The 14,454-nt window shown below is 53.7% G+C and overlaps 7 protein-coding genes across 7 annotated transcripts; 2 read left to right on the forward strand and 5 right to left on the reverse strand.

Moving 5' to 3' along the window:
• Positions 1 to 1,496: 1,496 nt before the first annotated feature.
• BU25DRAFT_477569 (U-box domain-containing protein) lies at positions 1,497 to 2,833 on the reverse strand (the record flags this gene model as incomplete). Its single annotated transcript, XM_033710977.1, has 3 exons — positions 1,497 to 1,789; positions 1,888 to 2,512; positions 2,584 to 2,833. 3 exons carry the CDS (start codon positions 2,831 to 2,833, stop codon positions 1,735 to 1,737), a joined length of 930 nt encoding a protein of 309 aa, XP_033557816.1. The 3' UTR covers positions 1,497 to 1,734.
• Positions 2,834 to 3,194: 361 nt separating this feature from the next.
• Positions 3,195 to 4,104, reverse strand: BU25DRAFT_414094 (uncharacterized protein). The gene has a single exon (XM_033707198.1). The coding sequence runs from the start codon at positions 3,952 to 3,954 to the stop codon at positions 3,358 to 3,360; it is 597 nt and encodes a 198-aa protein (XP_033557817.1). The 5' UTR covers positions 3,955 to 4,104; the 3' UTR covers positions 3,195 to 3,357.
• Positions 4,105 to 4,428: 324 nt separating this feature from the next.
• Positions 4,429 to 5,215, reverse strand: BU25DRAFT_424606 (uncharacterized protein; the record flags this gene model as incomplete). Its single annotated transcript, XM_033708295.1, has 2 exons — positions 4,429 to 5,006; positions 5,041 to 5,215. 2 exons carry the CDS (start codon positions 5,213 to 5,215, stop codon positions 4,429 to 4,431), a joined length of 753 nt encoding a protein of 250 aa, XP_033557818.1.
• Positions 5,216 to 5,559: 344 nt separating this feature from the next.
• BU25DRAFT_349452 (mitochondrial import inner membrane translocase, subunit Tim21) lies at positions 5,560 to 5,979 on the reverse strand (the record flags this gene model as incomplete). Its single annotated transcript, XM_033703254.1, has 1 exon — positions 5,560 to 5,979. A coding segment is annotated over one exon (420 nt), but the record flags the coding sequence as incomplete, so codon positions are not given.
• A 416-nt stretch (positions 5,980 to 6,395) lies between these two features.
• On the forward strand, positions 6,396 to 8,118 carry BU25DRAFT_400151 (AAA-domain-containing protein). Its single transcript, XM_033704957.1, has 3 exons — positions 6,396 to 6,633; positions 6,686 to 7,341; positions 7,397 to 8,118. The coding sequence occupies exons 1-3, from the start codon at positions 6,568 to 6,570 to the stop codon at positions 7,989 to 7,991; spliced, it is 1,317 nt and encodes a 438-aa protein (XP_033557820.1). The 5' UTR covers positions 6,396 to 6,567; the 3' UTR covers positions 7,992 to 8,118.
• A 90-nt stretch (positions 8,119 to 8,208) lies between these two features.
• On the forward strand, positions 8,209 to 9,358 carry BU25DRAFT_414097 (RmlC-like cupin). The gene has a single exon (XM_033707199.1). The coding sequence runs from the start codon at positions 8,499 to 8,501 to the stop codon at positions 9,099 to 9,101; it is 603 nt and encodes a 200-aa protein (XP_033557821.1). The 5' UTR covers positions 8,209 to 8,498; the 3' UTR covers positions 9,102 to 9,358.
• BU25DRAFT_171524 (Coatomer, beta' subunit) lies at positions 9,242 to 12,591 on the reverse strand. The gene is made up of 9 exons (XM_033700827.1): positions 12,368 to 12,591; positions 12,285 to 12,318; positions 12,226 to 12,231; positions 12,131 to 12,175; positions 11,967 to 12,080; positions 11,778 to 11,908; positions 11,683 to 11,728; positions 10,455 to 11,622; positions 9,242 to 10,405 (listed from the first exon to the last, which is right to left on the reverse strand). Exons 1-9 carry the CDS (start codon positions 12,383 to 12,385, stop codon positions 9,382 to 9,384), a joined length of 2,586 nt encoding a protein of 861 aa, XP_033557822.1. The 5' UTR covers positions 12,386 to 12,591; the 3' UTR covers positions 9,242 to 9,381.
• Between the last annotated feature and the right edge of the window lie 1,863 nt (positions 12,592 to 14,454).

Below are 14,454 nucleotides of genomic sequence, written 5' to 3' on the forward strand. Positions count from 1 at the left end.
TGTTCCATGGGATTCCATGGGGTTCCATGAGGTTCCATGGGATTCCATGAGGTTCCATGAGGTTCCATGATGTTCCATGAGGTGTGACTGGGTGGATTATTATTGGCTGCAAGCCATGTCAGGATGACAAGCAGGACCAAGGTTGGCACAAGGAGGTGGCATCTTGGACAACACACTGAAGACTTGGCATAGTTTTGCCATCTGACAACCCATCCTTTCCTTTGTTTGTTTGTTTTGCATTACTTTGATCCCTCTAGCAACTTTGCTCTTGGCCTGAGCCCTCACCATCCCTCTGACTGAACCCAACATCATGTAAATAAATCTTTGCATTACCAGAGGAGCTACTGCTCCTCTTGTCTTCCATAGTCTTAGACTCAGATAGGACATTAAACCAATCAATCAATCAATCAATCACAATATCTGTATCCGAACTCCCAGCAAGATACTTTGCATAACACCAGGATATTGGAATATGCCCAGCAAGTCGCATGCAAATGCCAGATAGAGCCGGAAGCTTATCGGAGGCAAAAGTCAGATTACGGCGACTGTATAGCTCGATCATGTGATAGTGGTCGCGAAGAAGCCATCAAAAGTTAACTGGTTAAGCCCACCATAAGGGAGAATTAAGAACAGTCGAAAGATGTTCGGAGCGTCTTCCGACGGGGAAACATTCGACTAACACCGCTCGTGCTGAGATACATCGAGAGCTGTTAGCAAAACAGATATCAGTGACAGGGGGTAGATCCATTTGCACACTCACCCCACAGCAGTAGATTGAAATGTAGAACAGGGGAATCAGCAACGTCCTTCGTGGGCCTCTGCGCCTCTACCCCGCCACGGACCAACCTGGACCAAGGGAATGTCGAGCGCGTCGACATCTGCGAGTTCTCCTGGTTCCCCTGTCAATGGGTTTGACTGCGACTGCGACAAAGCGATACTAATCTTCACGTCCGACATTGGCAGTTTTTTTTAGCAGCAGCGTACAAGGAATCTTCATATGCACACTGGTCGCCCCTCCACTCCCTTGCTAAGTTAAGCCGATTGACGCTACCCTCCGAGTAACCTTTCAAGCAGTCAATGACCAGGCTGCAGAAGTCGCACCTTTGACTGCTGAATCCTCGAAGCCCTAGATAGACTTGTGGTGTTTGAAGTGCGCGCTTTGGTACAGCGTCTGGTTTCACGAACTCCTCATATGCGAAGTGGACCAAGTTGACGATGGTTAGGTTCTCGCATTTGACGAACTTTTGGCCTGTTGTCATGCTGAAGAATTCCAAGGCTTGCTTCCTGTAAGAGACACGAGCAGCTAAGATAGCGGGGTCTGTGCCCGCTTCCAGGCGCGACAAGGTGCGCCATGCAGAGAAGTGTTTAGGTATCGTTCGTGAAGATTTGAGCGTCCTAAATTCGAATGCGTATACCGAAGACTCGTTCGGGAAAGACTTAAGTAGGTAAAGGACACGGAGGACGCAGATGAGGCGGCAAGAGTTGCTAACGTTCAGGAAGGATCAAAACCCGCATTTGCAGTTCCAAGGTTGCGTTTAGCCTACACCGTGTCAGCAAGGGAAAAACCGTTCAGCAATGTTCTGAGAAACTGGAAATCAGCGATGAGCTTTGCGAGGGTATATAGCAATATGGCCAAAAGATGGGTCATTCGACAAGCGCTCAGATGCATCGTAAACACTGACACAAAGTTCCCGGACTCCTGATGATGCAAATAGGATCGCTTCCCTTTCAACCTTAGACATGCGAGAGATGGGCCCAACGACTGTCTGAGTCTACTTCACCGTCCTCACTATACAAATGTCAGTCACGATCTGTCAAAGCCGTTTAAGCACACCCCGCCCACACCTACCTCTCGACAACTGCGCATCTTATAAGAGCGAGCCTTACCAGTCATATATCCACCCACTGTTGCTCTCGATAAACTCCTGACATGCCTCCTTGAGCGCCAAATTCGGCCTGAGCTCACTAATCTTCAGCGGCTCCCTCGTCAACGGATCCGTCGGACTGCGCTTCAAGTGCTCAATCAACGTCGCCCGCTCATAACTCCTCCCGTTATTCGTCACAACCGGATCATGCATGATCTCAAAGGTAATCCCATCAACAAGGTAATCCGGCACTTCGCGCTTCTGCTGGTGATCCGGATCAGAGATGGCGAACGCAGTGCGGAGGTCGTCGCGTTTCTTTTCGAATTCGAGGCGGCGCTCTTCTTTCTCTTCGTGCCCTTCTGTGCGACTTGTTGAGCCGGATTCCATGCGTGCATCGACGTCGTCGAGGTCTTTTTTGTGGTCTCGCTCGAGCATTTCTTCGAGGTCGGAGAGGAGGTCGCCTCGCCGCCGTATTCGCTCGCGTTCGCGGATTTCCCATTTGCGCTTCTTGCACTTTAGGACATGTTGTGATATAAGAGCGGCGTTCGAGAAGGTGGTCTGTTGTGTGGATTTCGTGCAGTACTCGTACGCTTTGAGAGCACTCGAGAGGGCTTCGTTGGGGTGATTCACAGCGAGCTGGGCTTGCGCTGAGGTTCGTGTTAGCTACATGTTCCTTATTCCAAGTGTAGGCATGGATGGGTGGTGGTGATAGACGTACACAGCAAGTGGAACGCCTTCATGTTCTCCGGCAGCTGCTCGATACTCCGTATGCAGTCATCTATCACACCCTCCCACTTCTCCAATTTATTCCGCGCCATAGCGCGATTGGTAAATAGTAGTGGGTTACTCGAGTTCTTCTGAATAGCCTGGGAATAGTACCCTTCAGCGCCTTCATAGTCGCCATTCTTAAAACAAGCGTTTCCCTGAGCTTTGAGCTGCTCGGCGGCATACTCGTTGCCAGGCGGCATCGCGACGAGCAAACTGAACAAGTACCGACCCTGAGGAAGGATGACGAGAGTGAGGGGGTTATCGTAAGCGCGGAAGAGGCGGCGGAGTTGGGAAGATGTGATTGGCACGAGGGTTGGCGCAGCTGGCGCGGGGGTGGGTCACCGTTATGAGCCGCGGCGGCGTGGAACTTTCCAGATGGGTGCTGATGTGAGCAAGGCGGATGTGTCGGGTCGACCGAATAGACATTTCTGATGCTGCATGATGGACAATGCCGTGCGTTTGGCAGCAGTCAGATATAGTGTTGAGTGACGGTTGCCTTGTCGTTTGAAATGGGAACATGTTCAAAGGGTCTGGCTGCTGTCGCGTGCTGTCAACCAAACAAGTCACACGCAGTCGATACGAGCAGGTCTGCTACTGATGGTTATTGATATCACGCTAACGCTGTATGCGTCCTACTTATTTCTTGGGTATAAACCTAAACGCCAGACATCTCAAGTCAAACCTCGGATTACCTCAGTGAAAGGTGCTGTATTCCTCACAGCTCTCAGAGCTCCTGTCTAAGCGGATGCGGACGCTTGGACTCGACCTTCTCTGCCTTGCCCTTCGAATCTTTCCTGTACAGATTGGGATAACTTCTCTGTCTACGTAGCTCACCCTCGTCCTCTTCAGCCTCCACTCGAGGTCGGCTTGGCGGCTGGGCCCTCTTCCTGAGCTCTCTCACCTCTTCCTCGCTCGCACTTTCGTCTTCGAAGATTGGACTGCCGGTACGTTCTCTGCTGCCGCTGCGATTTCGTGGTCGACCGCGGAACGTATGATCAGGCTCTGCGTCGCTGCGCCGTCTTTGCTTCTTCTGCACGGATGGCGGTGGCGTCATACTCGCTGACTCCGAGTCTCGATGGTGATTGCGGTGGTGATGTCGGTGCCGGGAGCCGCTGTCACGGTCGTGGCCTCGAGAAGGTGAGGCAGCTCGGGGAGGAGAGTGTGAGGACATTCGGCGTCGTTTGAGTCGACCACGTTCCTCTGCATCTCCTTCTGCATCTGGCTCGGCAACAGTCGGTTTGTCTCGATATGTCGCGTGCTCCCCCTCAAGATCGGTCTTGTCCGAACGTTCCGGTGCATAGGACGCTGTGGTTACTGACATGTCGTCGTTTGGTCAGCTTCAATGCCTGAGGTACAAGTTCAGATGGTTCGAATTGTGCATGAATAGAATCTGAGGTCACGAAAGTCGACGCCTTAGCCCAAGAGGGGAAGCATTAGTGCCATGTGCGACGGGCCGTTTGGAAGGTGCAGGTGAGCACCCTTCTATGGTTGAGGCGTCGCTCAGCTGGACGTCATTCGTGTATGCTTTCCGCATGTGGCTCATGGCTGGTGAAAACGTGATTGGGTGGGGCCAAATTAAACCTCAACATCCACGATTGTTTCGAACGCTCCGAATATCATCTCAATACAAATTTCATAGAAGAATCATAAGCAGAGATAGATTTGTGGAGCCGAGAGTCTCATTCAGACCAAGGTGTCTGCTAGTCGTCCAAGGATATCGCTCTGCTCTTCTCTTCAAGGATCCCCTTGGGTGTCCTTCCTTCGCCATTCGCAATTGCCGCATCAGCTCCTTGTGTCACCAACCACTTGTACACGTCCTCCCTTCCTGCAGCAGCGGCAACATGTAGCGGCGTGCCAGACGGCCCATCGACCGCCTCTTGTTCAGCAGCTCATTCACCTCTACGTCATACTTTAACAAATCAAGTACGTCAATTTTCACGTGGTAGCTCGCTGAAGGCATGGCCCCGGGTCCCTTAACAATAGCACCGTATGCAAGTAAACTCTCCACGATCTCGAGACTTGCTTTCCAGCACGCTGTGTACAGCAGCTTTCCTGGTCTGTGTCTTCGCGATCCTGGCCTTGCATTTGGCGTGTTGGGGTCGCGCCCTTCGACCTCCAAGAGGTATTGCACGAAGTTGAGCCGCTTCCCGCGAGGAGCGTCGTCTCGATCGGGGCCTCCGCGGCAGGCAATTTGCAGGATGTCCGACCCAAGGTGCAGTGGATGAGAAAAGACGTTTGGGTCCACGGCTCGGAACTTCAACAAGACTTCCAGTGGCTTTTCATGGAGGGCCGCGTCCATAGTATCCATTATCACCATCTCCTTCGATGCGACGTCGTGTGTTTGGCCGAATTCGAGCAGCAGTTGTACAATTTCTTAGTCCGGATCGAGTAGCAGCACAGAGCATACGGTGTAGGTTCGATTCCTGTCTCACTACACCGACCTGCGCATCGATGAGCACGCTTTCGGTTTGCAGCCCGACTTGAGCGAGAGACGGCCATTCAAGAGCTGTGAACAGCTGTTGGGCGTCGCCATTTTCGCTTAGAGTGGTCAGGTGATGAGATGCGGAAGAGCGGGAACCCATGATGGACTTTTGAACTTCCGATGCGACAATGGGATACTGCTTTGGATGTCTCCTTTATAGCTCTTGCTTTGAGGCAGCCGTTTAGCCCAATCTCACCGAACCCAATCACCAACGCGGTAGCCACTACGCCGCAACCATGCAGCGGGACTCCGCATTCGCATAGTGTCGCCGGTCTTCGCTGCGAAGGATGGAGTTCATGCTTCACGATCTCAAGAGGCGATGTGATGGCGCAGAGCTTGGTGCAACTCAAGTTCACAGACAGATTGCTTTGCGTATATGCGCCAGTGGGGCAGCCTTCACAAGTCCTTAGCCTCGCACATACTAATGTTGATATACCTCTTCCTTTACCACCACCTCGCCCCAAAGATCTTCGGCGCGACATGGTCCTGCTTCTCCTTGGCTGCCAGATCAATCCTGCGATGCCCCTTGACGTCAACAGCCAGCTCAGCATACTCGAACGCATCCATGCTTGGTTTCTTCACCAGATGTGCATTGACTACACCCTGCCCTAGTGGCCCCTCCACGTAGAACCTGAAGCGCAGATGCTCGGTACCCCACTTATCTGTCTCTTCTGTGCTGCTGATGTAACGATTCCGCGCCCACCGCGACCATGACGCTTCACCGAACGCTGCGATCTGGGATCCTTCGCCGAGCAGCTTCTGGCAGCGGGGGTCCTGTCTTATCGTGTCTGTAGCGTGGTTGAAGTGTGCGGTTTTCGAGTTGGGGCTGAAGACGTCGCTGAAGAGGAAGTATGTCACACCGCCCTGAACACATCAGTACGATACTCGAGTAGAGAGTCATGGAGCTCATACAGTTGCGATCACGCCAATGGCTACTACAACCAAGTTGAACGACTGTTGCGTTGTCCGCACGACCTTCTCTCCCGGCGATAGCTCGTTCCACCGTACTCGACCCGTGTCGCCGGTCAGTGTGATTGATTTGCGTGGCGGGCCAGGGATCGGGCTGCCCGGAAAACTGGGTGTAGCTTGTGCATTGCGGGTAGTGGAGAATGCTGCGCGTGTGCGTCGAGTCGACGACGGCTGGATGCGCGGGAGCAGCAGAGACGGTCGAAGGAGCGAGATGGCTTCAGTGGGCTTGTAGAGGGCTGTCATTGTGGCGGCTATGCTGAATATGAGGCGCCGTGAAGTTTGATGGAGCTCGAGCGGAGGTGGAGCTTCCAGGTGCGGGCTGCGACCGAGGCACGTGCGAACGCCGACGTCGTGCTGAACTTTGGATGAACAGCGCAGTGCATGATGCTAGCACTTGGACGCCAGTATTTCCCGCGCTTCTCTTCCTTCTTTCTGCCGCGCCTCCCTTGCTGTTTTGAGTGTATCTGAAGAGAAATCTGCAAAATGGCCTCAAATAAGAAAAGCAGTCTCACTGGCTACCTGCCAGACATCTTGATGGCGGCAGCAGCAGTACGTTCGCACTTTCCTCGCGCATCTTCACTCATACTAACAGAGACTCCAGCCTTTGATCGCCTACTTCGTCATCCGCAATCTGCTCGCGCGACTCGACCCCGATGCCCAACAAAAGGAAGAGGCACGCGCCAAATCCGCCGCCGCCACTCGGAAACTCGACGCCATCCTCACCAGCAAACGGCGGAAAAGCTACGGCGAATACGACAGCGATGAAGACGAGGAGGGCTCGCGGAATCGGAGGCCGCGCATGCAGGAGCTCGTGCTGAACAGCTATGAGCAGACCATCGCCATGGAGGTTGTTGCGCCCGAGGAGATTCCAGTGACGTTTGACGACATTGGCGGCCTCGACTCGATCATCGAAGAGTTGAAGGAGTCAGTCATCTATCCGCTCACAATGCCACATCTCTACTCGCACTCGTCGTCTCTGCTGAGCGCACCCAGCGGCGTGCTCCTGTATGGCCCTCCCGGGTGCGGAAAGACTATGCTGGCAAAGGCGCTCGCCCACGAATCGGGCGCCTGCTTCATCAACCTCCACATCTCGACTCTCACAGAGAAGTGGTATGGTGACAGCAACAAGCTGGTCAACGCTGTCTTCAGTCTGGCAAGGAAGCTGCAGCCGAGTATTGTCTTTATTGACGAGATCGATGCAGTGCTGGGCCAAAGACGAAGCGGTGAGCACGAGGCGAGTGGCATGGTGAAGGCTGAGTATGTTGCTTTCCACCTGAGATTACATGGACCCAAGGCTAACATCCACTCCTAGGTTCATGACGCACTGGGACGGTCTCGCTTCCTCCACAGCCTCCGGCAGCAACACACCACAACGGATATGTATCCTCGGCGCCACGAACCGAATCCAAGACATCGATGAAGCCATCCTCCGCCGCATGCCCAAGAAGTTCCCAGTCGCTCTGCCCAACGCTTCGCAGCGACACAACATCTTCTCCCTCATTCTCCGCGGCACAAAGATCGATAGCAAGAACCTCGACCTCGACTACCTGGTGCGCGTCTCCGCAGGCATGTCCGGCTCAGACATCAAAGAAGCGTGCAGAGACGCGGCTATGGGGCCGGTCAGGGAATACATTAGGCGCAAGAAGGCAGACGGTACTTTGAAGAGCAGCAGAGGAGTCAGGGATGAAGACGTACGTGGACTCCGGACAGAAGACTTCTTCGGCAGAGGGAAGGGTCTGAGGGAGATGGAGAGCCTTGACGAGACACGCGAGGAGATGAACGCTAGGAGCAGGAGGATACACACCACCTCCGAGTCTTCGGAGGAAGTCAGCAGCACCGACAGCGCCACCAGCGGTGACGAGAAGTCGCGGCAATACGACGATCCTGAGCCCTCAGTGATCAGGTAATCAGTCCCAACTCATCTGTTTCGATATATATTTGGTAGGCGCTTCAGGCAGCATCTTCACTACATCTACATGGGCGGCGTTCTTGAAGAGCCGGGACTAGACCCTAGATTTCGACTGTTGTACAAACAATCTTATGCATATGCAGACTTCCAGCATTCTCACGGAGTTTATTCAGAGCATTGTCGAAGGAGCCCGCTCGCTCGCGAGGCAGTTGCAACCGAGGTCCTTACCCCCGCATTCACCCCACTGGAAGCTACTAAACGCCTGACATAGATCCACATCAAAAGCACGCAACAATCTCGAGAACTGCTGTCATCGATAGATATATGCTTGCTGTTCCGGAAGCGGAGCAAACGTACCGAATATTCAAATCGAAGCTTTGACATTGGACAGCTATCCCAACGCGTATCAAGCACAAGTGCTCTTCAACGTACACGACACCACGAAGTCTCGAGCACGTCGGCACACTCACACGCCCCTGAACTACACTCTTGGACCTCAACCAGCATGGCCTCCTTGAGCGGATCCACATCCGTCCCACCAACTTCAGAACATCCTCCTCCGGCCACAGAATCCTACGACGACAGTCATGACCACTCCCACAACCATGATCACGACCACCCACCACCCGCCCCAGAAGACGCCTGGAAAACAAGCGGCGTCCGCGTAATCCCCGCAGACAGTCTCGAACCAGTCGGCGGCCAACACATGACACCAGGCATGGACCGCTCCGCCGCGATAAACTTCGCGCGCGTGGGCGCTCAAAAGCTCTGGGCCGGAACAGTGCACATCCACGCAGGCGCAAAAACGGGCGCGCACCACCACGGCCACCTCGAGTCCGTGATCTACGTCTTAAAAGGACGGGCGCGCATGCGGTGGGGCGAATCACTAGAGTACACGGCGGAAGCAGGACCCGGAGATTTCATTTTTGTGCCGCCCTATGTCCCGCATCAGGAGATCAATGCGTCTGATGAAGAGAAGTTGGAGTGTGTGCTCATGAGGAGTGATAGTGAGGCTGTGGCGATTAATTTGCCGGAATTGGAACCGGTCGAGGTGCCGGAGAGTGTAAAGTGGATTGATCCTACGCATCCGGATGGGGCGGGGGCGTAGGAAGATGGTTATTGTATGTTGGACGGTGAGAGGTGGGGGAGTGGGGAGGATGGGAGGTGGATAGGTCTGACGGTTAAGGAGTATGGTTGGATGGACGCAGTGGAGAGGAATAAACTTGGTGCTAGACAGTCGATTAGGATGAAGGCAGTCGAACGTCAAGGCACTTATAAATATTCCGTATCATTTTGTCTTCGCCCTACTGTAGCAATGCCAAACGCTAGCCGATCATCAAAATGTTCTTCAACATGTCTCTATCAAAGCATAGCCTGGAGGTATTCAACTACTCATCGTCCTCTTCTTCTTCTTCTTCTTCTTCCTCCTCCTCATTATCCTCCTCCTCCACAGCTTCGGCAGCCTCAGCAACCTCCTCTTCGGCCTCCACATCGACTTCATCGTCCTGCACAAGGAGGTCCTCAACGACTCCGCCTTCGCGCTCCATGCGCAGGTACTCATCCCACTCAGGAAACATGTCCTCGTCGCCCTCGCCATCCTGAGGAGGTACTCCGATCAGCTTGGCAACCTTGCTCTTGTTCTCCTTGTCCAAGTTGGCCTTCCATTGCTTGACAAGTCCTACTGTTGCGCTAGGCTTGTATGTCTGCGAGAAAAGCACAGCTTCGGCGAAGCGGTTGGTTTTAATGAGCAAGTCGATACAAGCCTGGAGGTCACCAATCTGCCAAAGTGCGGAGAAAGCAACGTTGTTCGCTGTTGCGGTCTCGGCAAGAGAAGCAAGCTCGCGTAGGCCGGAATCATCCGAGGTGGCCGAGTAGAGCAGAAGCAATGAGCCCAGATCCTTAGCCTTGACGAAGCACTCCTGCGCAAGCTTGATGTCCCAGCCGGTCAGGGCAGCGTCACCAACGGTCTTCCACTTGTGCTCTGTGTCCTGCTCACGTGCGATCTCGGTGGCTTGCTGCAGGTCACCTAATGAGAGGGCAAGGTCGAAGCGGTGCTCAGGGTCGGTGGCGACCTTGAGGGCCATCTCCTTGTACCCTTGACCTTCCAAGAATCGAGCGATCTTGTTGTTCTGGTCCTTTGGCACAGATGGTAATGTCTCCTCGGCAGCTTCAAGCTCTCCTCGAAGAATCAACGTCTGGTATTCCACAACCGACAGCGAAAGAGCGAACGATACGACGTTAACATCCTTGTCGGCAATGTAAATTCTCGAGTCGCGAGCAAGGTACCCAAGAACGTAGTGTGGCGAATCGAAGTGGGAGATGGTGTAGGTCTGGTCACCGACCAGGTAGTTGAGGCGGTTTGTACTGTTAGTGTAGATGAAGCAGTCGCCAACCCAGCAACCCGTACGTACGCTATCGCTCTGTCAGTTGTGATATCATGGTTAATAACCTCGGTACATACCTTTCGTTGATATCGCAGACAACCTCGAAAGCAGACTCAGCGCCATCCTCATCGATTTCGCCATTCTGCACCGCCTCCAAGTAGTTTTCCCGCGAGAATCGCAGAACATAGTATGTGTCTTCTGTGGCCAGTGTGACGAGCTCGCCGCTTTCGGACCAGAAGACACTCTTGGGTTCGACTTCTATCCTTCGAACAAGAGCACCAGAATCCCAGTCGTAGAAGCCAATGCCACCTTGGCCCTTAACGCCCAGCAGAACACCACCACTCAACCCGTCAGCAGAGAAACCGACGTTCAAGACGCTTCGCTCCTTGAAGTTGCGGAAGATCTTGACGCTAGTGGCAGACTCGCGAATTGCATAGTCCTTGTCGTGGTCCTTCGATGCCCAACAGAAGTCCAGTGCGGAACCGAAAGCCTGGTTACGGAGCGCGAGAGCGGTGTAGATGATGTATTCGCCGTCACCGCAGACAGCGACAAAACGACCGTTCTGCGAGTGGATCAAAGACTGAGGATAGATTTCGGTCGAGCCCAGGTCCTTGGAGGGTAATGTGAGACGTTCCGCGTCCTTCAATTGGTCGTTGCCCTTGATTGTAGCCGCTAGAATGTCGTTGTGCTTCGCCCACAGAACCTTGCCACCGGTGTCCATGCTGACCGCTGGCTCTTCACGACCCATTGAGATGACCACAGCTCCATCGTCGAAACCAAGCGCAATGCCGTTCTTGCTCTTCTGAGATGCTACACACCATGATCGCTCCAGACCGTAGTTCAATGACTGCTCCAGGCGATATGTAGACGAGTGCCAGATCTTGATTGTGCCGTCCTCAGATCCAGAGATAATCACAGGGAGTTCGGGATGGTAGACAGCGAAGCTGACGTTCGACGTGTGGCCTTCGAGCGTCGCAATAAGCGCCTTTGTGGTGTAATCCCACACCTTGACGGTCCTGTCGTCGGACGTTGTGAGGAGGTAGGGCTTGTCGGATTGAGGGTAGTAGTCGACGAAGTTGACACCCTTGGTCTCGTGCGCCTCGAGAGTAAAGTTGGGTGTTGAGTTCCCGAGCGACCAGATCTTCACTGTTCGGTCGAGACAAGCGGAGGCGAACGTGTTGGGATCCTTGGGATTGATGGCAATGCCCATAACATAGTGCTGGTGGCCGGCGAACTCTTGCACACCTGTAGATCGTTAGCGAATGCTCTGCTCATACATCTTCGCCCCTTCTTCAATCTACGTACACTTCCAGCCCTTCTCCCAATCCCACAGCTTTATTGTCATATCATCCTAGAAGCGCGTCAGCCTGACTTCTTGGTTTCTCCCTGTCGCAACTCACACTGGCGGTCAGCACAAAGGGCTGTGTGGGGTGCACAGCAATTGCGCGGATGTAGTCTGGGTGTGCCTCGAACGATGTGACCTTCTCGGAGGTGTTGTAGTTGTATACGCGCATTTGGAAGTCATCGGAACCTGTAGTCGAGCCGCGTCAACATGGCGTCCAGATGCGTAAGACAACCGGGGATCGCACCTGCAACAATCCAGTTCTTCCTCGCAATGAAGCGACCAGCGCGAACGGGAACATCGGTGAGCTCGAATGTCTTGACGATCGATTGCGAAATGTACGACCAGATGTGAACGTGTCCTGCCACCGTCAGTCCCCCACGACCATTGTAGTTTCGCAGCTATTCATACCGCTGTACAAGGTTGTAAGGATCCATGGCTCGGTCGGGTGAAAGTCTTCGAAGCTGTTTAGTATTGCGGTCGACTTCTGGAAGCGCAATTCCTACCAATGCCTAGCTGATGTTAGTATGGGACCTCGAGTACTTTTGGCGCACAGCATGCTTACCCTTGACTCTCTCCGAGCGCGCAAAGAGCTGCCTCTGTTTCCTAATGAGCGACTGCCGAACATTCTGGAGGTAGCTGGCGTACCTTCACGTCGAGACGCATCTTCGCAGCTTATGTGTATTGTTGTGGAGGGGTGGGATGGGGGAGACGTGGCTTGTTGTAGCCAGTCCGTGAGAGCGCGGGCAGGGATCACGTGTTACGAAACGTAGACCTGGATATAGTTACGACGTCGAAAGAACCGCTGGAAAGAGTGATTGCTTATAGAGTTGGAAGGGCCCGCTCCGTAACCACCTCCGCGATGCTGCATCTGTGTCCGCTGTTACGGCTTGGCGCGCCAGGGTGTTTCACTATTTCCAAATGGGGCAGTTTTGAAAACCATCGATCACAGACGACATGCGCAACATCACCGTTCAGCCCTGGTCAAGTGCTCCACGGAAATAAAAGTGGTCTGAGGTACTCCAGGATTGTTCGCAAATGGCGAAATCGCTATCAGTTTCTCTGACATCCTGAGAGGCATCAGCTCGAGTGGTTCTTGGGCACTAACGCAACGGTGTTACGAGAGCATTTGCGTATGTCCTGATTAGATCGATAGGAAGTGTTGGATGTCATCGAAACACAACATAAGAGTATCCAACAGGTATAGTAAACTTTTCTCAATTCTCCTCTACAACTATTTACTCGAGATAACCTCCCCACAAGTGCCAACTGCACTCCTCGAACGGCTCTCCTGCAACCGCATAATAGATACTCTGAATCATGCTCCAAGCCTTCCGTCGCCAATGGCAAATGGCCATCCTGTGCATCAACAAGAGGAAAAAACGGTCTCGCTGCTTTCGAGCAAAGACTGGTATCTAAGAAGTGAATATACAGAAAGATTCAATGTATGTTAAAGTATAGTATAAAGGTTAGAGATAGGTTTAATGAGAGTGTCCGAACATAGAAGCGACGATATGTGAGAGAGCTGAGTGCAACTAGATGCGAGATGCAAATGTCAGCATGGATGAGGTCGGTTCGCGAGATAGATGCTGAGATCGAAACACAGATGTGGTGGGAGCCATGCGTACATGCCCTGGTAGCTGGCGTATCGTACAACACAAGACCAACTGAAGTCATTGTGGTGGATAGTGCGAATGGACAGATGCTCAGTTCCAGCCCAGCGAGTTCTCTGCCATGACAGGAGCCGAGATCTGCTGCGTGCGTATGCTGCGTCCCTGACTGCTGTCACTTCCCCGGCTGCCGCGACTGCCAGGCGTCATGCGACCATCACGAGCACCGCGCATCCAGGCAGCTGCGCCACCAGGAATGGAGCCGTAGGTCATACGGCTAGTGCTGGGAACGGAGCTGGAGCGCTGGTGAGCGATACGCTTGTTGCGGTACCTGCGAGCGACGAAGAACATGGCCGCACCGTAGGCGATGGCACCAACGATAGCTCCGGTTGCGATACCTGCGCTGGTAGGGTTGATCTTGCGACTGGCACCAATGTCGCCTCCCATAGCGCCGCCATCACCGGCTCCTCCAGTCGAGGTAGCGGCAGTGTCACCACCGGCAACGTTCGAGCCACCGGAAACAGTACCGCCAGCTGCGAGGGGGCAAGCAGTGTTGATCAAGTCGGTGAGATCATTGACGGTGGAGTCCTTGTTATGCCAGAACGGATCAGCGGGATTGCGGAGCTGAGCCGCAAGCTTTGTCTGCAAGTCCTTGGGGATAGTGAACATTGCCATGGTGGTAATGAAACCCTGGTACGCTGTAGTGTCGAGAGGCTTCAATCCGTAGTTCTTGACGTCAGAGACCGAGATGTTGAGCCCATCTGCGATAGCCTTGGGCAGGTAGTGGAAGATCTGGCTGCCACCATCGTTGGCAGACACGAAGGGGTAGTTCAATGGCCACTTGAAGCAGACCTGACCCATAAAGCTGTCCTGCGAGACTTCACTGGGAACGCCACCGGGAGGAGCAATCATCTTTGGCAGGCTAGAAGGGATGCCGCTGCTCGTAGCAGTGGGCGATGCGATCGTGGAAGGTTCTTGAACAATGCTGGTGGGGATGGCGAACGAAGTCTCAGTGTCAGTTGCGGTTGGCAAGATAGTTCGCACTGGAGTTTGCGAGCTTGTGACTGACGGGATGGTGGGGATTGGGATTGTGGCCGAGTCGCTCGCGGATGTGAGGCTTGCAGG

The sequence above is a fragment of the Macroventuria anomochaeta genome, assembly GCF_010093625.1.
Source record: "Macroventuria anomochaeta strain CBS 525.71 unplaced genomic scaffold BU25scaffold_35, whole genome shotgun sequence".
Taxonomy (NCBI): Eukaryota; Fungi; Ascomycota; class Dothideomycetes; order Pleosporales; family Didymellaceae; genus Macroventuria; species Macroventuria anomochaeta.

Coding starts and splice junctions, on each gene's coding strand:
- BU25DRAFT_414094 (XM_033707198.1), bottom strand. CDS start 3,954: ATGTCAGTAACCACAGCGTCCTATGCACCGGAACGTTCGGACAAGACC.
- BU25DRAFT_414097 (XM_033707199.1), top strand. CDS start 8,499: ATGGCCTCCTTGAGCGGATCCACATCCGTCCCACCAACTTCAGAACAT.
- BU25DRAFT_171524 (XM_033700827.1), bottom strand. Junction 12,081..12,130: donor CCTTACAACCTTGTACAGCG/GTATGAATAGCT, acceptor TGACGGTGGCAG/GACACGTTCACATCTGGTCG. Junction 11,623..11,682: donor TTGGGAGAAGGGCTGGAAGT/GTACGTAGATTG, acceptor AACGATCTACAG/GTGTGCAAGAGTTCGCCGGC.
- BU25DRAFT_400151 (XM_033704957.1), top strand. CDS start 6,568: ATGGCCTCAAATAAGAAAAGCAGTCTCACTGGCTACCTGCCAGACATC. Junction 6,634..6,685: donor TCTTGATGGCGGCAGCAGCA/GTACGTTCGCAC, acceptor CAGAGACTCCAG/CCTTTGATCGCCTACTTCGT. Junction 7,342..7,396: donor AGTGGCATGGTGAAGGCTGA/GTATGTTGCTTT, acceptor ATCCACTCCTAG/GTTCATGACGCACTGGGACG.